This window comes from Gymnoscopelus microlampas, assembly GCF_963454915.1.
Source record: "Gymnoscopelus microlampas genome assembly, chromosome: 3".
NCBI lineage: Eukaryota > Metazoa > Chordata > Actinopteri > Myctophiformes > Myctophidae > Gymnoscopelus > Gymnoscopelus microlampas.
The window spans coordinates 51,011,160-51,035,790 of NC_139940.1; the positions used below are offsets into that span (position 1 = coordinate 51,011,160).

General features: G+C 40.8%; 3 protein-coding genes across 3 annotated transcripts; all 3 read right to left on the bottom strand.

Annotated features, from left to right (window-relative positions):
* Positions 1-439: 439 nt before the first annotated feature.
* Positions 440-4,499, bottom strand: LOC311038780 (E3 ubiquitin-protein ligase TRIM47-like; the record flags this gene model as incomplete). Its single annotated transcript, XM_084048379.1, has 5 exons — positions 440-592; positions 1,078-1,314; positions 2,340-2,435; positions 2,854-3,228; positions 4,269-4,499. The coding sequence occupies 5 exons, from the start codon at positions 4,497-4,499 to the stop codon at positions 440-442; spliced, it is 1,092 nt and encodes a 363-aa protein (XP_083904505.1).
* Positions 4,500-9,135: 4,636 nt separating this feature from the next.
* Positions 9,136-20,109, bottom strand: LOC311041902 (tripartite motif-containing protein 16-like; the record flags this gene model as incomplete). The annotated part of the gene is made up of 10 exons (XM_084052384.1): positions 9,136-9,735; positions 9,886-9,936; positions 11,521-11,680; positions 12,208-12,441; positions 12,824-12,919; positions 13,339-13,713; positions 14,623-14,745; positions 14,985-15,083; positions 15,884-15,903; positions 20,001-20,109. The coding sequence occupies 10 exons, from the start codon at positions 20,107-20,109 to the stop codon at positions 9,218-9,220; spliced, it is 1,785 nt and encodes a 594-aa protein (XP_083908510.1). The 3' UTR covers positions 9,136-9,217.
* A 2,302-nt stretch (positions 20,110-22,411) lies between these two features.
* On the bottom strand, positions 22,412-24,154 carry LOC311041511 (putative arginine--tRNA ligase, mitochondrial; the record flags this gene model as incomplete). The annotated part of the gene is made up of 1 exon (XM_084051913.1): positions 22,412-24,154. One exon carries the CDS (start codon positions 24,152-24,154, stop codon positions 22,412-22,414), a length of 1,743 nt encoding a protein of 580 aa, XP_083908039.1.
* Positions 24,155-24,631: the final 477 nt, after the last annotated feature.

Genomic DNA, 24,631 nt, shown 5'->3' on the forward strand with positions numbered 1-24,631 from the left:
ATCATTTATTAAGAACGAAAATATGATAAAAATGATGATAATAATAAATGGTAAATGGTGCATTTATATACTGTAGCGGGTGACATGAAACACAGGTCACACTAATTTACTGCCCCCCATACTACAGGCTTTAGTAGCCTTCCCAGACATACTTCCACCTGTACAAACTGTTTCAACACTTAGAAATGTATTGTACAGTAGGGGGCGGGGCCGGTTAAAACACAATAAAGACATTTCAATCTAACCCTAATCTTTCCTTTGAGGAATATTCTTGCTTAGATTCTTCAATGTTTCTGTTCAATCTGACAGACAGCCAACCTGTGTACCATCAGTCTGCTCCAGTTCAAATATCTCCAGTTGCCTTCTGACTTCATCAAACCATGTTTACTATGATGGCTCGTTAGAAAAACAAGAAACACATTTAAATCTCACCTCTCTTTCATATCCCTGGCCAAGTTGTCTTCAGGATGTTGTCTAGTTGGTCTCTCAGACCAGACACCACATCAATCACATCTGTGAAGGACCTCACAGGACAGATGACCACACTGGGTGAGACTGGAGATCCACTGGAACTGGAGAGAGACTGGAAACTCTGGAGAGAGACAAGTAAACCAGTATAGACAGAGATAGATTAGGATATTGATCACAATTGGTGGAGTTGAGCTGATGTCCTTGTTGTTCAACCAGCACACACTACGAACACAAATTGTACAGGGGAACAAAACAGTGGAAGAAGCCAATCTACAAGCTCAGAAGCTGATCTTGTAGATCTTCTATTTTTTGAAAATGTTTACAATTATGACAATTGTAGAAAATAATTGTGATTAGGCCATTATGTAATAATTGTGACAGGCCTAATTCTGACAGTGTTATTGTGGTCTGTACAACTACTGTATACTAGAACTATATTAGTATTAGTAAATACCAGCATTAATAATGTCATGTTATGCCATGTCATGTAATATACTATGATGTAATGGAATGTAATATAATATGACATGATGGAATGAGATGAAATATGAAGCTGATTTCTCCTAAATGAGTAAAAACCAAACAGTAAAATGCCATGTGTGGAACCTGAATGAAAGTGATGATGTCATCAGTGTTGGACAGCTCCTCCAGGTCAGCAGGTCTCCTCTCCAGCTGCTCCATGTGGTCCTCCAGCTGCCTCAGGAGAGCCTCAGTCTGAGCCACTGCAGTCTGCTGCTGATCTCTGATCAGTTCTTTAAGCTCACTGCGTCTTCTCTCAATGGAGACCATCATCTCACTGAAGATCCTGTCACTGGCTTCCACTGCTGCTTCTGCAGAGCTCTGCTTCACACACACACGCACACGCACGCACATGCACACGCACACGCACACGCACACACACACACACACACACACACACACACTTTTTGTGACTCAGCCTCAAGACATCAGCTACAGTATTTGAAAATAGCCGTTCTACAAGTTCCCAACACATGGCGAATGCATCGCAGATTCGCAGTGAGTTTGTAGATCTGCTATTTTCTGAAATTTGTGAGAGAATGTGAAAAATAATGAATCATTTTAAAACATTTTAACAACACTAACCTTATACGTGGGTTGCTGGCATAAAATATTTTCAAATGGGGGTCTGCAGTCAAATACATATTAATTGGTTTAACCCTTGCATCCACTTGTGGTGTTAGCAGGTCAAATTTGACCCGTGATTTAAATCAGCCCAAAATACTATTATTTTTTTTTCTCCCACCTCATAGTTGACTGTTGTAGTTGATTGTTGTAATGCATTCATATCCATGTGAACACTTTTTAAAATATTATGTTGAGTTAGGGCTAGGGTTTCATCTTTCAATATATCTCGTTTTCTTTTATAAAAATGTAAAAAATTCACTGATTAAATTTCCTATGATGAAGGCAATGGATAATGATGTTATCTAGCTATAATAGAATAATTAAGAATATATCTTTTTAAATACTAGAATGTAAAAAGTCATTTATTTTTCATAAACTGAAACTTTATTTACTCTTGATAGCAAATGCTAATTGGCGACAAGTGTCTCACTCTCAAACATGTAAACATTGAATATTGACAATTTGGGGGGGAATTGAGCCACAGTTCTTTGCCGGGTCATTTCGGACCAATAAAGAAATGTAAAGGGTACTTTTTACCTATTCAAACTTGAAAACGGGTCAAAAAAGACCCTAACACAATGGAAGGGTTAAGAACCACTGCTTTAGTGATTCTGATGACACTAACAAAGCTCTGTCTCATCCATATTATACGTAGCATCACCATCTTTCCTCTTTCCACAGTAAACACAAGAGCAAGAACTATTATCATAATATCAGCTCACGTTCAGGGCCTCCAGGACCTGTCTCAGGTCTTTCAGCTCCTTCTTTTTCTCCTGGATCTTCTGCTGGACTTCCTCCTGAATTGTCACCAGCTGTTTCTGCAAGAAACAGGAAGAGACAGATTGGCTTGTAAACAAAGCACATTTTCAAGTCGGGATACCAATTCTATCCAATCAGGAGAGAGAGAACTCATACAGGATACAGGGTAAAAACAAGTGAGATTTGAGAGAGTTTAGTTTGGATCCAAAGTAAACATCATCTTAAATCAACTTTGTAACTTCCTCAAAATACACTTTTGCATGGGGCAAGATTAATGGACGTTAAATACCATTCATGAAAAGTTATCAATTGCTTTTTTTTTTCATTGGGTCCAAAATGAGTGTACTTCATCCTTTAATACTTTTTATTATACCCTGATTTGTGCTTTTTATGTCTCTGACATGGTCATTTAGTTCTGCTTCTGTCTTTAAAACATGATCTCTCTCATGATTTGTCTTCAAGTGATCGTGGTCCTACCTGTTTCTCTGCCTTCTCTGCAGCAGCTGACACCGTGTCATGGCCCTTATGTTCATCCATGAGGCACTGATAGCAGATACACTGGCGGTCTGTGCGACAGAACACCTCCATCAGCTTGTCATGACTGGAGCACATCTTCTCCTGCAGTTTGTTGGTGGCTGGGACCAGCTTGTGCTTCTGCAACACAGGAACAATGTAGTGAGGCTGGAGGTGAGTCTCACAGCAAGAGACCAGACACACCAGACAAGACATGAGAGCTTTGTGACGTCTGGCTCCGGTGCAGAAATCACAGGCCACGTCTGCTGGACCGGCGTACAGCAGAGCAGCAGAGACAGAAGACTGCTGACCTCCTGTACTGCTCAGCTTCATCACAACCTGGAAGTAAAGAGAAGAGAAGAGGAGGGGAGGTCACTCACTGATGACAAATACAACACAGTCATTGTGAGGTTCATGGTGATAAACACAGTGAGAAATGACAGTTATTAGTTCGTCTAGTAAGATCATTGTAACAGTATCTGAACACTGTGGTTCTGAACTTTGCATTCCATAAAGTTGATTGCTGTATGTTGTAAAACATTTACAATGTAAGCATTTAGCAGACACTCTTAACCACTAGAACCCCATGTTTCTGCTATTATGTTTGCCTACAGTGAATGACATGGCAACAATAGGGACGCTAGAGTTTAATGATTAACCAGTGACTAACTCAGTCAAATATCAGAGTAATTACATTAACCCTACTCAACAAAATGGCAGCATAAGGTAAGTAGAATGCAAATAAACTAAGATAACAGGTGAACATCAGAACTAGGATCTGTTTAAACCAGTGGTTCTCAAACTTTTTCCATGTCAAGGACCCCCAAATTAATATGTATTTGGCCACAGACCCCCATATGAAAATATTTTGTGCCAGGGACCCCCATACAAGATTTATGTTGTTAAAATGTTAAAAAAAAAATATTGCATATCACATTGTGATGCATTGTGAGCTTGTAGATCAGCAATGTTCAAATAGCTGATGTATAGGGTTACAGTGGTTAAACAGACTGTGATGCTCTTTTAACACATTTTGTTGGGGACCCCCTGGAACCCCCTCATGGACCCCTGGGGGTCCCCAAACCCCACTTTGAGAACCACTGGTCTAAGATGCAATCTAAATGACATTCTTATAGTATTTGTGGATAAACAATATATTATTAATGTATCAACATACATAACATAACATAACATAACATAACATAACATAACATAACATAACATAACATAACATAACATAACATAACATAACATGTAGTAAGTAACCAACATATACATGTAGTATAACTACCATCTATCTGTCACAATGGTCAACAGGGAGTTTTGTGTATCAGAACATGTAGTTTAATGTGTGGTTGTAACTTGTAAGGTCATCTCACCTCAGCCAGCAAGGTGTTCTTCCTCAGAACAGGTCTGGGACTGAAGCTCTCTCTGCACTGGGGACAGCTGTAGACTCCAGTCTCCTCATACTGGTCCCAGTAACCCTCAATACAGCTTCTACAGTAACTGTGTCCACACTGTAGACCCACTGGTTCCTTTAGAAGGTCCAGACAGACAGGACAGCAGAACTGGTCCTGGTCCAGCTCACATGTCTGTTGCTGCTGTGCCATTTGACTGACTTCCACACTCACACTGAGAGAAAACACAGAACACTCTGGTTTACTCTGAAGAGAGACTGAGAGAGAAAACACAACAGCTCTGAGTTTTGTTTCTTGTGAAGGAAAGTGGGAGAGGCAAAGTGAGGGACTTCCTGGATGTTTGCAGGAGGCAGTGGTTTTAAAGAGACAGTGAATGTGTAGCACAAACAGGTTCAGCTGGTGGTTGAACGTTGTACAGCTGGACTCTCACACTACACCATCATTTCCCCTACATGTGGAAAAGCCTGGTGGTGGTGACACTAGGTTACAAGATAATCAGGGGTATTTATTTGGGGTAAAGTAGGCTATGGCAGAAAATGTGTATTTCTGTAAAATATCTCGACTTTCTCACTAGTTCCACATTCTCTCCACTTCCTTCAGACTCCAGTGAGCTCATATATTATAGTGAAACGCTCTAATACTCTCTAGGATTACAAATATGTCATGGCAAGACAAGGTGATTTGATCACAATGAAGGGGAGACCTGAAAATTACATCCCCCTGGAGGTCCCCGGACCCCACTTTGAGAACCACTGCTCTAGAGCGACCAAGTGTGAGATCAGAATAAGCAGAGTAAACATGAACTCTAGTGAATAAACAAAAAGGTTCAACATGGATCTACAAGCTTGCAGCGTGTGGATGAGCCCTAGAACGTTGGTTCTCAAAGTGGGGTCCGGGGACCCCCAGGGGTACTTGAGGGGGTTCCAGGGGGTACCCAGCAAAATGTGTTAATATAGCATCACAATAATTATGACCTTTTATACTTTGGCTATTCAAAAATAGCAGATATACAAGCTCATAGCGCGGCACCGAGTGCCGCGCTATGAGCTTGTATATCTGCTATATTTGAAAAATCATGAAAATTTGTGCAAACCTTTGAATATATATATATTTTTTAAGCGAACATTTGTTGCTCAAATCTTTGCTTCTGGCGGTCCCTGGAACAAAATATTTGAGACGGAGGTCCGTGGCCAAATACATATCATTTTGGGGGTCCTTGACATGAAAAAGTTTGAGAACCACTGCCCTAGAATGGCTGTGATCTTATATGCATCTCATGTATTCCAAAGACACAGCCATAGATACAGTAGATCTGTCCTATCCCCGCCCGCTTAGCAGACTGATCTCCGCAGCATAATTCTTCTTTGTGCTGCGTGTGTATTCACCTAATAATTAATTCCTAAGGTTAATGTATTTGTATTTCCAAATTCTATTATTGCATGTTTGTTATTTTTCTATGTTATTGTTTTTCAATATAACAGCCGGCAACCATTTAACAGTTAAACCCTTAAATGGTAATTTGTAAAAGTACAATATTTGGAACTAAGATGTAGTGGAGTAGAAGTAAAAGTATTGACAATTGGAAGTACTGCAGTAAAGTAAAAAATACCTCATAATTGTACTTAAGTACAGTACTTGGGTACATGTACTTAGTTAGTTTACACCACTGGTCTATTGTACTATTGAGGAAGTGATGTGAACTTGAAAACTGTTGTTATATTTTGCTGAAGAAGTTCTAATAAACTGACTGAAGAAAAGAGACAGTTCATTCATCATTGTGCAACAGGAAAATAAGTAATAAATGATACAAAGTCCAGTTCTCAGTAATCCAAAGTTAATGAGTCATTAACCCATGATATGTCATGTCAATGATGTCATTCATTATGAATCTGTGTGTGGAAGCCTCTGATGGAAAGTAATTACATGTATATATAAAATGTATTGAAGATTACTGGCTAAAAACGGCTTAAGTGTAGAGTTAGTAAAACATAGAAAGTGGATAAAAGCAAACTCAGAATTATATTTACACTATGTATAATATTTAAATATTATTATTGTCCAGGGAACAATGTAGCATAGACAAAAGTTTGACTTTTTACACACGCACACGCACACACACACACACACACACACACACACACACACACACACACACACACACACACACACACACACACACACACACACACACACACACACACACACACACACACACACACCTCTCAGTCCTCAGACTATTTTAACATCTATCTTCACATCCTGTATTCACCTGTTTCCTAGGCTGTGTGTTTTCCACTTCCTGACGATTTCATTGGATATCATTGGTCATCTGACCAGTTTCATTGGATTTCATTGGATCAAATCGACAGGAAGTGGAAAACACACAGCCTAGGCAACAGGTGAATAAAACATCATCTAAACATGGAGACAACGTTTACAGAGAGACAGAAACAGAAACAGAAACATTCTTCAAAATAAGACTAAAACACTCTGCTATGGAGGTTGCAGCCACAGTGCTCACATTTATTTTGAAAAGACAAGTCAGTGTAAATGAAGTAGAGTTAATAAAAAAAATATATAATTACCTGACGGTCTAAAACTCCTTTATATGAATTGAAACATTTTGTTCATTTTGCCAGATATGTTATGAGCTTGTAGATCGGATATTTAAAGAAATTACAGAAGCTTTTCCCCCTCTTTTGTTTTTAACATGGCAGGTTTTAAGTGTTTTTGAAGGACTCCAAGGTTTCTACTGTATTTACAAAATGTGAGAGGAAAAAAGGGTGGGCAAAAAAAAAAACATTGTTCATAACATTCAAATATATTTTTATAAACGACTGTTGACACACAATACCCTATTGACACATTGAGGAGACATTACACCAGTGGTTCTCAAACCTTTCAGGCCGCGACCCCCCAAAATAATCATATTTGAACTGGGGACCCCCCAAAATAATATTTAAACTGGCGACCCCCCTGAAAAGAATCATATTTGAACTGGGGACTCCCCACCCTGACAAGCACTTGGAATTGCAGGAGTTGAAGCATTACATTTAGCTTGACTTAAAAATTGTAAAAATAGCAGATCTACAAGCTCACAACGCCTGGCGTTGCAAGGCGTTGTGAGCTTGTAGATCAGCTATTTTCACATTTTCAGGTTATGTGAAACCAAGTCAGGTTATATTTGGCCAATGTTTGACCATTTTTTATAGTATAGTTTGTTGATTACTTTTGACGGAGTAATGCCATGTTTTATTTTTAGCGGTGCCAACCGCTCTATACGTGGCTTTGACTCGGTGTCTGTGTGTCTGTGTGTCCGTCTGTGTGTCCGTATGAGCCCGGGATGAGCACGGCAAAGAAGCAACACATACAAACACACGCACACACACACACACACACACACACACACACACACACACACACACACACACACACACACACACACACACACACACACACACGGACTTGGAGATTGCCTATGCCATCTCTCCTCTCATTTGCCACACGTGCCACCGGTTATCAAAGAGGGGTCCAGGGACCCCCAGGGACGTCCGCCCGTATGAGCACGGGATGAGCACGGGATTTTAAACAGCTATAACTCCAGTTTGCAGCATGCCACCAAGTCCAAATTTGGTATGTGGACTTAGAGCACCAACACGGGCCGAGCATGAATTGCTCAAGCCCCGCCCCCTCTGTCTTCCTATTGGCTGGCCTTTAAACAGCCATAACTCAAGTTCGCAGCATGCTACGGAGTACAAATTTTGGACATGGACTAAAACCACCAATAGGGACAAACTGTAATTACTTAAGCCCCGCCCCCTCTGTCTGCCCATTGGCTGGGCTTTAAACAGACATTATTCCAGTTTGCAGCATGCTACCAAGTACAAATTTGGTAAGTGGACTCAGACCACCAATAGGGACAAACTGAAATGAGTTAAGCCCCGCCCCAAAGGCACCGCTTCCTTCACACAGGGTGTGATTTTTATTTTTTAAAGTTATTCAAAAGGTCTTAAAAGTCCTTAAATTGTCACTTTAGAAAAGTGCAGATACCCTGTATACACTATTGAGAAAACAATGTTGCACATTAAGCATAATATCATCACCTGGGGTTCCAGACCCACAGTTTGAGAACCACTACATTTAGTATAACCAATCTACACAGACTAACAGAGGGCTCTGTAGTAATATCAACAAGATAACAGGGCATACTGTAAAATGATTGTCTGCAGCAGGCTTATTAAAGAAATGCAATGAGAGGAACACAATGGATTGATTGATTGATTGATTGATCATGATGGTGTACTGTACACATCATTCTTACACATCGTCACCTTATTAAACTAATGGCCTAAGTCATTTTTTCAAAGTTTTCAGGAAAAATAAAAAACTGATCCAGAACAAAACTATATGATATTTCTTAATCATTTCACCCAAAATGTTTATAACAAATTATGACTATTTAAATAGAAATAACACTGTCTGTCAGTTATGTAACATAAGAGATTGAAATAGGTTTAAATAGGATTAAATCTGACTTAGGCCAAAATAAAAAGCACAACAAATTACAAAATGGCCTAAATCAGTAAATAATTTGGCTTAAGTCACAAAAACATGTGACTTAGGCCAAACAAAAGGCCTATTTTGTCCTAAGTCACACTAGGGAGTTAGGCCATTATACTAAAAGGGGCGTGAACAGCATGATCCTTTTCAATTAGGAGTTGGGCCATTTTACCAGAGGTGGCCAGTGTCATGAGGACCTGACTTAGGCAAAAATATCATTTCCTCAAAAAATGACTTAGGCCATTAGTTTAATAAGGTGACGACATGCTTTATCTAGAAGATAACATCTATAATCAAATGAAGAAAACTCGGTTTTCAACTGAATATCATCATCAGTATTCTTAACATGTCTACCATGTCTTACACAGCTCTGCTGTATCTCCATATTTCCATCCAAGCCTTATCCCTGGATAGAGAGGTTGTGTGAACGTGGTTTGAACTGTGTGTAGGAGGGTCATTGTGTCAGAAACACTGTAGAAGGACAGAGTACCTGCCTTGTGGTCCAGGTAGACCCCCACTCTGGAGGAGAAAGGCCCTGACACTTTAGTCTCAACATTGTTGTGTATGAAACTGTAGTTTTTATTAAACCACTGTAAACACCAGGATTTATCATTGTTTCCAAAGAGGGTTTGTCTGCTGACGTCTTTATAACAGACTGCTATACGAACCCCTACACCACTCCACTCTACTTCCCAGTAACAACGTTCAGACAGACCCTCTGTACACAACACCTGAGAATAAATAGTAAGTCTCTCTGCATGATCAGGGTAAGGTTGTTGTTGTAGTGTAAAAGTCACCTTCCTCTTCTCCTCTGACAGGGAGAGATATTTGCTTATTGTGTTCATGTCCAGAGACAGAGGAGAGGAATCTGTGAGAACACACGACAAAAGAAAAATCAAACCTCATGAACCTTATTGTGTTTAGAGTTAGTCTCTCAGATCAAACTCATTAGAGCTTTAAATAACAACATATCAGAATGAAACTTCAACGTTCAGAACCTGCATCAACATGGACTCACATTGTAAAAAGTCCTTTCTGGTCTGAGGCTCCGCTGGATGTAAAACATCAACTGGAGACACAAGAAAACAGTAAAGGTCATCATGACATTGTAAAGGATTTCAATGTCCACACAAAGGGTCAAATCCAATAGACTTTACTGCTGACTTCAGGCATGTAAAACATACAGCGTGAGCCTACAGCATAGAGTTAAAAATAATAGAGAGGGCACCGGATATCGCCTCCCATCCACTTGCATTGAGTTGCTCACCCAGCGCATGAAGCGAATTCACCCCTTCTTCCGGGTTGTAAAGTGTGATGGGCGTAGCCTATTTGGGGCCACTGTGATACGTTCTGCGTCACAGAAGTGGCGCGTTTTACGTCACAGAGGTAAGCGGCCCCGTGCGCAAGCTTGTGCGCAAGCTCGTGAGTCAAGCCCATTGGTCGAAACCGTTTTCGCTCGTACATTTGCAGTGGCCCCGTCCGTTTAAGCTGTAGTACCTACGAATGGCCAGCATGCAAGCCCCCAGAACCCAGTGCTTGCATTGAAGCGAAATGGACATGCTGGCCATTCGTAGGTACTGCAGCTTAAACGGACGGGGCCACTGCAAATGTACGAGCGAAAACGGTTTCGACCAATGGGCTTGACTCACGAGCTTGCGCACAAGCTTGCGCACGGGGCCGCGCACCTCTGTGACGTAAAACGCGTCACTTCTGTGACGCAGAACGTATCACAGTGGCCCCAAATAGGCTACGCCCATCACACTTTACAACCCGGAAGAAGGGGTGAATTCGCTTCATGCGCTGGGTGAGCAACTCAATGCAAGTGGATGGGAGGCGATATCCGGTGCCCTCTCTATTATTTTTAACTCTATGCCAGCATGTCCATTTCGCTTCAATGCAAGCACTGGGCTCTGGGGGCTTGGCCTACAGGAGGTCACAACATACGACTGACGTAAAAGACAACAACAGACCTGCTTTACGGCAGTGTCGTAACGTAGCTCTCTTAAAGGCACAGTCACATATATAGCATATATGACAGACATCATACTGAAGAATGGATTAAACTGAAGTTCCAAGGGTTTTGTCAAAATGTTCAAGCTATTATAGCATCATTGCTATTATATAGTGTTTGTTCAGTAACAGCTGTCTCCCCGTCTCTCATTTTACATTTACAGTATAATACATTTTCAGGTGGGTTACAAATTTCATCCAATCAGGAGAGAGAACTCCTCAAGATCATTTATTGAGCACAAAAATATAATAATAATAATAAATGGTAAATGGTGCATTTATATACTGTAGCGGGTGACATGAAACACAAGTCACACTAATTTATTGCCCCCCATACTACAGGCTTTAGTAGCCTTCCGAGACATACTTCCACCTGTACAAACTGTTTCAACACTTAGAAACGTATTGTACAGTATAGGGGCCGGTTAAAACACAATAAAGACTTTTAAATCTAACCCTAATCTTTCCTTTGAGGAATATTCTTGCTTAAATTCTTCAATGTTTCTGTTCAATCTGACAGACAGCCAACCTGTGTACCATCAGTCTGCTCCAGTTCAAATATCTCCAGTTGCCTTCTGACTTCATCAATCCATGTTTACTATGATGGCTGGTTAGAAAAACAAGAAACACATTTAAATCTCACCTCTCTTTGATATCTCTGGCCAAGTTGTCTTCAGGATGTTGTCTAGTTGGTCTCTCAGACCAGACACCACATCAATCACATCTGTGAAGGACCTCACAGGACAGATGACCACACTGGGTGAGACTGGAGATCCACTGGAACTGGAGAGAGACTGGAAACTCTGGAGAGAGACAAGTAAACCAGTATAGACAGAGATAGATTAAAATATTGATCACAATTGGAGGAGTTGAGCTGATGTCCTTGTTGCTCAACCAGCACACACTACCAACATAAATTGTACAGGGCAGATATTGGATAATGTTATACTTTCAAAATATTTTACAAAACAGTGGAAGAAGCCAATCTACAAGCTCAGGAGCTGATCTTGTAGATCTTCTATTTTTTGAAAATGTTTACAATTATAGAAAATATTTTTTCTCAAATAATTGTGATTAGGCCATTATTATGTAATAATTGTGACAGGCCTAATTCTGACATTGTTATTGTGGTCTGTACAACTACTGTATACTAGAACTATATTAGTATTAGTAACTACCAGCATTAATAATGTCATGCTATGCCATGTCATGTAATATACTATGATGTAATGGAATGTAATATAATATGACATGATGGAAAGAGATGAAATATGAAGCTGATTTCTCCTAAATGAGTCAAAACCAAACAGTAAAATGCCATGTGTGGAACCTGAATGAAAGTGATGATGTCATCAGTGTTGGACAGCTCCTCCAGGTCAGCATGTCTCCTCTCCAGCTGCTCCATGTGGTCCTCCAGCTGCCTCAGGAGAGCCTCAGTCTGAGCCACTGCAGTCTGCTGCTGATCTCTGATCAGTTCTTTAAGCTCACTGCGTCTTCTCTCAATGGAGACCATCATCTCACTGAAGATCCTGTCACTGGCCTCCACTGCTGCTTCTGCAGAGCTCTGCTTCACACACACACACACACACACACACACACACACACACACACACACACACACACACACACACACACACACACACACACACACACACACACACACACACACACACACACACACACTTTTTGTGTTATCCTTGACATGAAAAGGTTTTGAGCACCACTGATATAGCAATAAACGTTTTTCAGAAAGACATTTTTAGAATCGGCCTCAGGACATCAGCTACAGTAAAATATGTTCAAATGGGGGTCTGCAGCCAAATATATATTAATTGGTTTAAGAACCACTGCTTTAATGCTTCTGATGACACAAGGCACTGTCTCATCCATATAGCATCACAGTAAACACAAGAACAAGAACTATTATCATAATAATATCAGCTCACGTTCAGGGCCTCCAGGACCTGTCTCAGGTCTTTCAGCTCCTTCTTTTTCTCCTGGATCTTCTGCTGGACTTTCTCCTGAATTGTCACCAGCTGTTTCTGCAAGACACAGGAGGAGACAGTTTGGCTTGTAAACAAAGCACATTTTCAAGTTGAGATACCAATTCTATCCAATCAGGAGAGAGAGAGAACTCATACATGATACAGGGTAAAAACAGGGTAAAAAGGGTAAAAACAAGTGCAATTGGAAACAGTTTAGTATGGGTCCACACATCATCTTAAATTAACTTTGTAACTTACAAATACACTTTTGTAGGTGCAAGATTAACGTACATGAAATAATTTTTGAAAAGTTATCAATCGCCTCTGTTTTTCATTGGGTCCAAAAGTTGTGTACTTAATACTTTCCATTGTAAAACACCCTGATTTTAATGTCTCTGACATGGTCATTTAGTTCTGCTTCTGTCTTTAAAACATGATCTCTCTCATGATTTGTCTTCAAGTGATCGTGGTCCTACCTGTTTCTCTGCCTTCTCTGCAGCAGCTGACACCGTGTCATGGCCCTTATGTTCATCCATGGTGCACAGATAGCAGATACACTGGCGGTCTGTGCGACAGAACACCTCCATCAGCTTGTCATGACTGGAGCACATCTTCTCCTGCAGTTTGTTGGTGGCTGGGACCAGCTTGTGCTTCTTCAACACAGGAACATTGTAGTGAGGCTGGAGGTGAGTCTCACAGTAAGAGGCCAGACACGCCAGACAAGACATGAGAGCTTTGCGACGTCTGGCTCCGGTGCAGAAATCACAGGCCACGTCTGCTGGACCGGCGTACAGCAGAGCAGCAGAGACAGAAGACTGCTGACCTCCTGTACTGCTCAGCTTCATCACAACCTGGAAGTAAAGAGAAGAGGAGGGGAGGTCATTCACTGATGACAAATACAACACAGTCATTGTGAGGTTCATGGTGATAAACACAGTGAGAAATGACAGGTAAATTCATCTGATAAGAATAGTAACATTATCTGAACACTGTGGTTCTGAACTTTGCATTCCATAAAGTTGATTGCTTTAAAACATTTACAATGTAAGCGTTTAGCAGACACTCTTCACCACTAGAACCCTATGAATCTGCTATTATGTTTGCCTACAATGAATGATGACATGGCAACAATAGGGACGCTAGAGTTTAATGATTAACCAGTGACTAACACAGTCAAAGATCAGAGTAAATTACCCTAGTCAACAAAGTGACAGCATAATGTAAGTACTGTAGACTGCAAAGAAACTAAGATACCATCAAACCTAGCATCTGTTTAAACCAGTGGTTTTCAAACATGTTCATGTCAAGGACCCCAAAATTAATATGTATTTGGCCACGGACCCCCATATGAAAAATTGTTTGTGCCAGGGACCCCCATACAAGATTTAGGTTGTTAAAATGTTTTTAAAATATTGCATATCATTGCATTGTAATTTTGTAAATTGTCAATGTTCAAATAGCTGATGTATAGGGTTACAGTGGTTAAACAGACTGTGATGCTCTTTTAACACATTTTGTTCGGGTCCCCCTGGACTCCTCCCATGGACCCCTGGGGGTCCCCAGACCCCACTTTGAGAACCACTGGTCTAACATGCTATCTAAATGGTATTCTTAGTGGATATTATCAACATACATAACATAATGTGTAGTAAGTAACCAACATATAGTATAACTACCATCTATCAACATAGTCAACAGGGAGTTTTGTGTAGCAGAACATGTAGTTTAATGTGTGGTTGTAACTTGTAAGGTCATCTCACCTCAGCCAGCATGGTGTTCTTCCTCAGAACAGGTCTGGGACTGAAGCTCTCTCTGCACTGGGGACAGCTGTAGACTCCAGTCTCCTCATACTGGTCCCAGTAACCCTGAGTGGCAGCGGTGGCCTAGTGGTTAGAGGGGCGGCCTTGATACCGGAAGGTCCCTAGTTCGATTCCCCAATTCATCACATCAATCATGAATCACCGCTGAATAGCCCTTGAGCAAGGCTTCCATGCAGGGTCCGGCTGGAAACAAGCTTCGTGCTTAGTCCGACACCCTGGGTAAACAACAAACTTTGCTTACTTTGCTTTGCTTTACCCTCAATACAGCTTCTACAGTAACTGTGTCCACACGGTAGACCCACTGGTTCCTTTAGAAGGTCCAGACAGACAGGACAGCAGAACTGGTCCTGGTCCAGCTCACATGTCTGTTGCTGCTGCTGTTGTGCCATTTGACTGACAACCTGGAACCACACTCACACTGAGAGAAAACACAACACTTTGGTTTACTCTGAAGAGAGACTGAGAGAGAAAACAACAGCTCTGAGTTTCGTTTATTGTGAAGAAAAGTAGGAGAGTCAAAGGGAGGGACTTCCTGGATGTTTGCAGCAGCCAGTGGTTTTAAAGAGACAGTGAATGTGTAGCACAAACAAGTTCAGCTTGTGGTTGAACGTTGTACAGCTGGACTCTCACACTACACCATCATTTCCCCTCTGTGTGGAAAAGCTTGGTGGTGGAGACACTAGGTTGTAAGATAAGCAGGGGTTTTTATTTGGGGTAAAGTAGGCTATGGCAGAAAATGTGTATTTTTATTTAGTACAATAATTTCTCACTAGTTCCACATTCTCTCCACTTCCTCCAGACTCCAGTGAGCTCATATATTATAGTGAAACACTCTAATACTCTCTAGGATTACAAATATGTCATGGCAAGACAGGACAAGTGAATTTGATCATAATAAAGAGGAGACCTGGAAATGATACAAGGGTGACATCTGTTGGCCAATTCAGTGATGCCTTATTGCTGTTGTGTCGTTGCTTGTCATCTGTATTCTCTTTTCTTTTGTCCCCTCACTTCAGGTTCAGCTGGAGTTGGACCTGAAGTGTTCATGGAATTATTCATTGTGTGTTATTTCAGGAAACAAGATTAAGTTCTTACTGATTAAGTGAGTGAAATGCCAGCAGCATTGTCAAATTGAATGATGAATGAATTCCATTCAGTATTGTGACCTCAGTGGACAGGACAGTGGACCAGTCGAATGGACCTTTGGTTTAACAGCTTTAACTGTCAGGGGACACATGATCTCATGGCCACACATGAGCATGTAACCTAGTGTTCAGTACACTACACTTGTCAATCGAAGCAAACTGGATTTTGCTCAAATTCATCTTCTGAGTTGCATTTCATCTCATCAAGTGTAGCCTATAGTTGATACTGTTAATGTAATTGTTGTACTTTGCACAATATCCTTTAATAAGCATGATGCGTCTGCCATAATTTTGAAATATCTATTTCCCAGGAAATCAGTTTTTGAAATATAATCATTAGTCTAATTCGCATACATAATGTCGCATTCTGAGACATTATGGTTGAATGATGGACAAAATCTTTTTTTCCCCAGATTCTTTTGTTATTTAGGTCTTGACTTCACTGTAAAAAAAAAAATGCTATAAAACCTCTCCTACAGTAATTCATAGCTGTGTTATGTACATGGTCCAGATGAAAAAATCTCAAATTTTCAAATTATACGCACTTTTAGATTTTTTTGGATAGATTGAAGAGAAAGACATGGAAACGGAATAGATTGAAGAGAGAGAGAGAGCAATGGAAACGGAATAGATTGAGTCATGTTTTTTGCAATTCAACTTAAATGAGTCTGCATCAAGTGAGGCTTGAACCGGCAACCTTGCGGTCGTGAGGCACTCTTAGGTAGCTGCAACACTACCTATAATGCTATAGCTTTGTCCAGGCTGCTATTGTCTGTTGAGGATCAAAAACTCTTGCCTTCTGTCATGACCCAAGCCCCTGTTTCACTAACACTAAGATCACTCGTTCACAAACCATTTACCAATGAAGAAATTGTACATCTCCTCAGAAGCAAAACTAGTGAAAGTAGCCGATCTACAAGCTCACAAACCATTAAAAGTTGTCAGATTGTACATCGGCTATTTTCACAATGAAGTATGTTACACATTGAAAAAACATACTCTCATTGCTATCTGAAAAGTTGTGAGATTGTAGATCAGCTATTTTCACAATGAAGTATGTAAAAAACACTCAATTAAGTATTTCATGTTATCTTTAACAATTGCAGATGTATTCATTGATAGTCATGTTGTGTGAAATGCAACTTAGATGAAGTCTGCACCAAGTGAGGCTTGAACCTGTGACCTTGAGGTTGTGAGACATACACTTAAGCGGGAAGCTATTGGACCAACAGACAAACCTCTGAAAAAAGAGATCACACTGATCATACAGTTTCACCCAAATAGCTGAAAAATCCTGGGTTTAAGTGTTTTTCAAACTGCTCAAGATTGCGGACAATCTAAGGGCGGTGCTTACTGGTCAACGTGATAGATGTGTTCCTCATTAGTCAAGGCACATATGTAAGCAGGTCTAATGGCTGTCGGCCAAACGAGGCATGACTTTTGCCTGTTTAAAGTTTGCATTTTCAAAAAATTGCTATAGCGCCCCCGTTTGACCAATTGGAGTAAGATTGGTTTCAGTGATATTTGGAATGGCCCTTTACATTTTTGCAAAGTTTCAAAGAATGGTAAGTCTGCATGTATGTGTTAGGGGCAGATGAATAATTGTCATAAAACTGCAATATTCATTGGCTCATTAAAGCTTCATTTTTTCACTTATGGAAAATCCGCTGCAAACGTTTGTCGGCATAGGTCCAAAGTTCATGTGTAAAACGTTTCGTGCAGATTGCTCAAAAATCCCAGGAGGAGATAGGTTTTAAATGTTTTTCATATAATTCAAAATGGTGGGAGATCTAAAGGTCAGAGGTCAAAAGTCAGAGTGTGACAGTTGTTCAGCATGAGGAGACGCATATGTGTATTGAAGTTTCATGGCTGTAGGTCAAATAGGGCATGAGTTGTACCTGTTCAAAGTTGGCATTTTTCAATTGAGTGCTATAGCGCCACCTTTTGACGAAAGATTGTGAGAATTATTTCTTGATAGTTTTTCATGACCATCTATCATATGGCCGAGTTTCGTAAAAAGCGACAGCACGGTTCAGCCAGAACTGCGAAAAGTGGCAGAAGAAGAAGAAACGGAATAATGCCAATAACAAAACGGGTCCATGCTGGAAGCCTGGCCCCGTAATTAAATTAAATAAAACGTTATTATACAGAACACTTATATTTTCACCAGTCCAGTTTCTTTCAAACGATGGAATAGAATCTGATGGTAAATACATTTCTAGACTCTACCCATCTTCTGACAATACATTTTCTGTTTATAAAACAACTGGAGAAATAGGGTTCACATCAGTTGAGCAAATTATTACTATGATTACAATCACAGTATGGAGATTTTACACCTATTGTAACAAAAACATATGCACCTCTCTCTCTCTCAAATAACAGAATAGAATCCCTAACCCAATGGTAAAATACATTTTAGACTCCATATTTTCCACTCAAACTTCCTGATTTTCCTAAAAGTTAATTTGACATTTAATTTGGTAAGGCAGCAAGTTTGCCAAGTAGCCTAATTGGCTCTATCATGGCTCATAAACACAATGCAATGTCTAGGATACTTTTCAAATATGCCATGATTGACAAGATGTTTCTATATGAACTGCATATGGTTATATGTTATTTGTTTAAAAAACTCTTCAGCTCTTTGGTAAACAGAAAATACTGTTCATATGGTTTGACAATTTCAGCCAATCAGGAGAAAGTACCTTTCATCAGCTTAAAGGAGGAGTTCACAAAATGACTTATTTTCTATCAATTACACACCCCATGAAGCCTTGATTTCATGGATTTATTTTTGTTTTTGTGGCATTCCTAAGACACAAATAATCTACTTTGTGTCTCCTAGCAGATACATTAGCCGGTAGGAGACGGGAATCAAATTATTAGCTTAGGAATGCGAAGGAAAAAAAAATCCATGTATTCAAGGCTTCATAGGGTGTTTAATTGATAGAAAATAAGTCATTTTTTGGGTGAACTCCTCCTTTAAATGTTATGGTGTTCCACCTCCAATTTTTCAGCTCATTTATTTGTCATCACTTCAAATTTCACTTGTTTGTCCTCTATCCAGTTTGTGTTCTCTCCTGATCCGATCAAATTGGTATCCTTACCTGAAGTTGCATTTTCTTCACTAAAGAGCTGGAGACAGAGACCCCCTGTTACTGCTCTTTAGCAGCAACAATATAGAGCTATTTAACCCTTATTAGAACATAAACATATTGCTTAATGCACATTACATTTTCCCCCATTTTCTCCTTTAACATATAGTGTCTATTTGTTTCCCCTTATTTTGCAGAAAGAGAATCATACAGGCTGCTCTCAGTCCTAGATTATGGGGACATCATTTATAGATATGCTGCTGCCACCACCCTTAAGCCCCTAGATGCCATCTACCACTCTGCTAGGTTCATCACAGGTGATCCATATGACACACATCATTGCACTTTATTAATACACTAAAGCTGGATGGCCCTCTCTCTCCATGAGACGAGACCATCATTGGTACATCTATAAAGCTCTATTAAATAAATCACCAACATAATATTTCATCACTGTTAAAACCAAATACTTCCACCCATCATACACGCTCTCAGGAATACATCCCATTATTGGTCCCCAAGGCCAACACCGAGATAGGCAAAACAGCTTTCAGTTTTCGCTCTCCCTTCACTTGGAACGAATTACAACGCACTTTAAAAATGGATTCCATGGTTTCACTGGATCAATTAAAAAACTTACTAGCTAATCTTGTTGTTTTAAATTGTCACTGTTTTAATTAAGCTGTCTTTATTACTGTTTTATTCTGTTTTTATCCTTGTTTTTTATTCATCATTATTATTTACACTGTTGTATTATGCTTCTGCAATCTCGGCATCATTAAAAATGAGGGCTCTGCCCTCAATGTATCCCCGAGAAAATAAATAAAGGTTGAATGAAAAAATGAATGATATGTAGGCTATTTTTGTGTTACTTTTAAGCCATGTTTGATGAATTGAATAGTAGGACCACAATGGAAACAAGTCCCCAGGACTTTTTTGTGTTATCCTTTTAACCTTGTCAATGTCTGACTGTACCTCGTGCTGTTAACATTTCTGTCTAATAAAGTATTCAATCAATCAATCAAAACAGGGACCTGCTGTGGCAAGTGCTGAAGAAATGTCCATCCAAGTTTCTCACCATCCTTGGACAGTTTCATTACGGGGATGATGGCCCGAGCTAAGCACAGCTCTGAGCCCTTTGGTGTACAGACTGGAGTAAGGCAGGGCTGTGTGCTAGCTCCAGTCATGTTACACATCTTCCTAGTCTGTGTTACGACACTGTTACATAGGATGATGGAGGAGCAGGCTGGAGTCACCATTGACTTCAGGGTGGATGGTAACCTGTTTAATATCAGGAGGTTACAGGCAACCACCAAGTTGACCTCTGAAAACATCGAGCTACAGTATGCCGACGACTGTGCCCTGGTAGCCCACACACCAGGGTCAGTTGCACCACCTCACACTAATTTCAAACTTAGCCTAGTTATAGCTTAAATGGCTTTTAAAAAAGCCAGTTAAACCCATTTAGTCGGGGAAGTATCTGTGTCATTTTTAGATTTATTTGGCTATTCAAAAATAGCTCATAGCGCGGCACCGAGTGCTGCGCTATGAGCTTGTAGATCAGCTATTTTTTGTTTTTTATGTGAAAATTTGTGCAAATCTTTAAATATATATATATATATATTTCAATATATATATTCAAAGATTTGGCACTCGGTGCCGCGCTATGAGCTTGTGTATCTGCTATTTTTGAATAGCCAAAGAAATCTAAAATGACAGAGATACTTTCCCGGATTGAATGTGTTTAAGCTATAACTAGGCTAAGTTTGAACTTAGTGTGAGGTGGTGCAACTGGCCCCAGAAGAGGCCCTACAAAACACTCTCTTGGCAGCTGTAACTGCATACGGCAGAATGGGCCTGACGATCAACACCCAGAAAACAGAGCTAATCTGTCAGTTGACTGCTGGCCTGCCTCCCATGCCACCCAACAACCTTCACAGCAAAAGGGCAACAGCTGCTCATGGTTCCCACCTTCAAATACCTGCGAAGCATGGTATCCGACACCGGCACAATGGAGGACGAGATCCAAAACCGCCTTAATCAAGTCTCAACATCATTTGGTCAAGTATGTAGAAAGGTTTTTCTGACTAGCAACATCAATCTACGCACCAAAGTGTTTGTGTACAAATCAGTCTGCATCTCCACGCTACTGTATGGATGTTAGGCATGGACCATCTACAGCCACACCATCTCAGAGGCAGTGTTGCCATGTCCGCTTACTATAAGCGACTTTGGGCATGTTTTTCTGTTAAGTCGCTTGTAAATATTGGTAGTTGCGTGTTGCATTTTTTTGGGGCTTGTTTCTAAAGGGTAGTTGTTTATTTGGGCTTGCTTCCTAATGTTGCTTAAAGCAGTGCTTCTCAAGCATTTTCGTGTCAAGGACCCCCAAATTAATATGTAATTGTCCGCGTATCCCCATCTGAAAACATTTTGTGCCAGGGCCCCCTGTACCAAAAATGTGGGGAAAATATTTCAGCTTTTTCCCAAGATCTTTTGGAAAATAGCAGATCTACAAGCTCACAATGTGTCGCGATGCGACGCGGTGTGAGCTTGTAGAACAGACAGGCAATTGCAGTATAGTCAGTATAGTATAGTCTATCCTGAACCAACATCAACTCAGGTGGCTGGGGCATGTCATTCGTATGCCCAGCCATAGACCTCTACGGCCAGAGCTATACCTTGGTTCGGAGACCAACTGAAGACCACGCTGCAGTATAGTATAGAATAGAATAGTAGTATCATGGTACATGGCTGTTATCATGCATTTCTAAATATATTCTAAAGTATGATAATGAGGAAATAAGGAGTGAATAAGGAGTGAATGAGATGCTCTTCCAACTAGCAGATCATAGGTATGAGTGTGTGCCGCATCATCTATTACTATAGTCTGGTTGCCAGGCAACCACACTAACAAGAGTTATAAGCCAAAATGTAAAGTGGGCTGTTATAGCGCCACCATGAGGCCGACTGGTGTGATTTTTTAATAATTTGGAGATAAACTATAAACCTCCCCTCATAGTCGTGTAACTCTAGCCCTTACGGTTGCCGAGAATGGGATGGGATGGCAGTTTTTTCATTTTCCCATTAAAGTCAATGGGGAAATTTAATACACTAATAAATCAATATCAATTAAACTATACAACGTATCTCTTAGCAAAATGATAGCCATCGATTCCCGATGAAGCCGGTCATCAATTATAATTAATATGGCACGAGTGTGGGAAAAACAAACTGTGGGAGGAGTAGCACGCCAAAAATAAAGTTTATCTAGAATAAATCAATTAGTGTGGGCAACCACACGACTAATAAAGTCGAAAGATTACTATAATCTGGTTGAACCACACTAATAATAAAGTCGGAAGCGTACTATAGTCTGGTTGCCCTGTTAGGGCAACCACACTAATTATACAAACTCCCCCCCCAATACCCACATCAACTGTATCGCATTAGCAGCAATGAAAATGTATATAATGGACACGGATTAGAGACTTACATCTTGTCAACAGGTGTGATGCCGAGAATTCTCATGCCGTTGGCCAAAACAGAGCGGGTCCCACTGAAAAGCTGCATCCTTGCCTGTGCAACATTGGGAGGGCTTCCTTTCACTGGCAACTCCCTGAGCGCTGAGGCAACTAGGTGGCATAGCTTCATCAGGAAGTTGACAAGGTGTTTGGGTTGTAGATCCTGGGCGGAGCGATACAACACCTCATCGTAGCAAAGGAGGTGCTGTAGAATGGATATAGAACTTGGCTCAAGGAGAACAGAAGGATCCAATTCAAGCTCCTGACCATTACCTTGCATGTGTTCCAGACTGCAGAGGCGTGCGTGTGTGTACTGCAGGAACACCCCTGTGTCTCCCTTTGCCTGCAGCATCCTGTCCCAGTCAAACTTATAATCAGACTCCAGGAGACCTTTGAAATCTTGAACAATAAGCGCGCTGATTCCCACTTTCTCGGCAGTGTCCTCAGGGTTTTCCATTTCTTTTGTTGTCTTTGACTGGCTCATGTTATGCAGCATCCTGGCACGCGCCTCATCCAGCACATCCTCCAGAAAGATCACTTCACCACCCCTGGTCTTCATGCCTTGCACCAGGCCAAAGGGCACATGTCGGCACCTCTGAACCCAAGAATGTCCCATAGCCAGCAGGACCTGGAACAACTGGTGGAAGTGATTCTCCTGACGTTTGTCCGTCACATAAATCATCTCGTGGAAAGTGTACTTTTCTTTTCTGTCTATGGCTGCGGCAATATCTCTGGTAATGTAGAGAGATGTTGTACCATCACTGCGGAGTACTGTAGAGTAGCTGGACATGTCTCCAGAAGGAGGCAGGTCCACAACACCAGTTCCCTTCTCTGTGATTCTTAGCAGACCCAGGTTGCGTAGTTGCTGTACCACCTCTTGGGTTTGTCCCTGATAAAACGACTCCCCAGAGTAAATGTCATAGTGGACTCCTAAGCGCTTATAAACCTGCTGATATTCCTTCACTGTAATTTCTCTGAACTGTTGCCATAGTGCCATGGCTTTGCCTTCGTGACGTTCCAGCCGTCTAAAGAAGTCTCTGGCAGCGTGCCTTACTAGGTCCTCATCGATTTCTGCTTCCTTGTTGACTTGAACGTAGACATCAAACAGATGCTGCAGGGGATTCTTTTTAAGCTTCTCCTGGCTTCCATACTGCTCAAAGCCAGCTCCCAGCTTTCCAAACTGCATCCCCCAATCTCCAAGGTAGTTAAATCGAATAACATCATTTCCTAGGGACCGCTTAAGGTTAGCGATGAAGTTACCAATCATTGTGGACCTCAGGTGTCCAGCATGAAATTTTTTGGCAATATTTGGAGAACCGTATTCAACCAATGTTTTTCCTTTCTCCAGTCTGTTAAAAAGCTCACTATTTAATCCAAATGTATCATCCCCCTTTCCAAAGGGCTCCAACATTTTCTGCACAAGGAGCTTCCGATGAACTCTGAAGTTGATCACTCCACGTCCAGCAGATATCTCCTCTACTACACTGTCCTGCTTCAACTCATTAAGTAAGGCTTCTCCCTGCGACTGGAGGTCTCCGTTGGATGGTAGAATCCCATCATTTAACAGTGTGCCGATTGACAATCTGAAATCAGGAGTCTGTTGTTTATTTGAAACTGGAACTGCTGAAAGAGCTGATATGAAAACATCTTCAGGTTGTTGCAAAATCCTGGACAGCTTAGATACAATTCTTCTCCTAAAGAAAGAAGCCATGGGCGTAATTCAAGACAGTCATAAACGATGGGAACTTATGTGGAATGGTTGTTTCAAACTCTTCATCGCTCATAGAGCAGAAGTCAACAATGTGCACCATACTTATTATCATCAATGAAATATTGATAAAACCACAAATCCCCATTTATGGAGGACACTGATGTCATCAATATGATGACATCAGACTATCCTAGACTCCGTATTTGGGCATGCCTGACACAGAACTCCATATATGGGCATACAACGGACACACACAGAAAGATGCAGCAATCTCCATATATGGGCAAAAAAAGGGACACAGACTGGTACAACGGGTACAAAGGGTATTGTATATGCTGAATTTTAAGAAGAAACAGCTCGTTTTCCTCAAGACCTTTGTAGAAAATGTATTTGGCTTCCAGGTCACAGAGCTCACTCATCTTCTCCATAGCGGTGGACTTAGACCTCACATTACTCCTGCCCAAACGGAAATTGAAA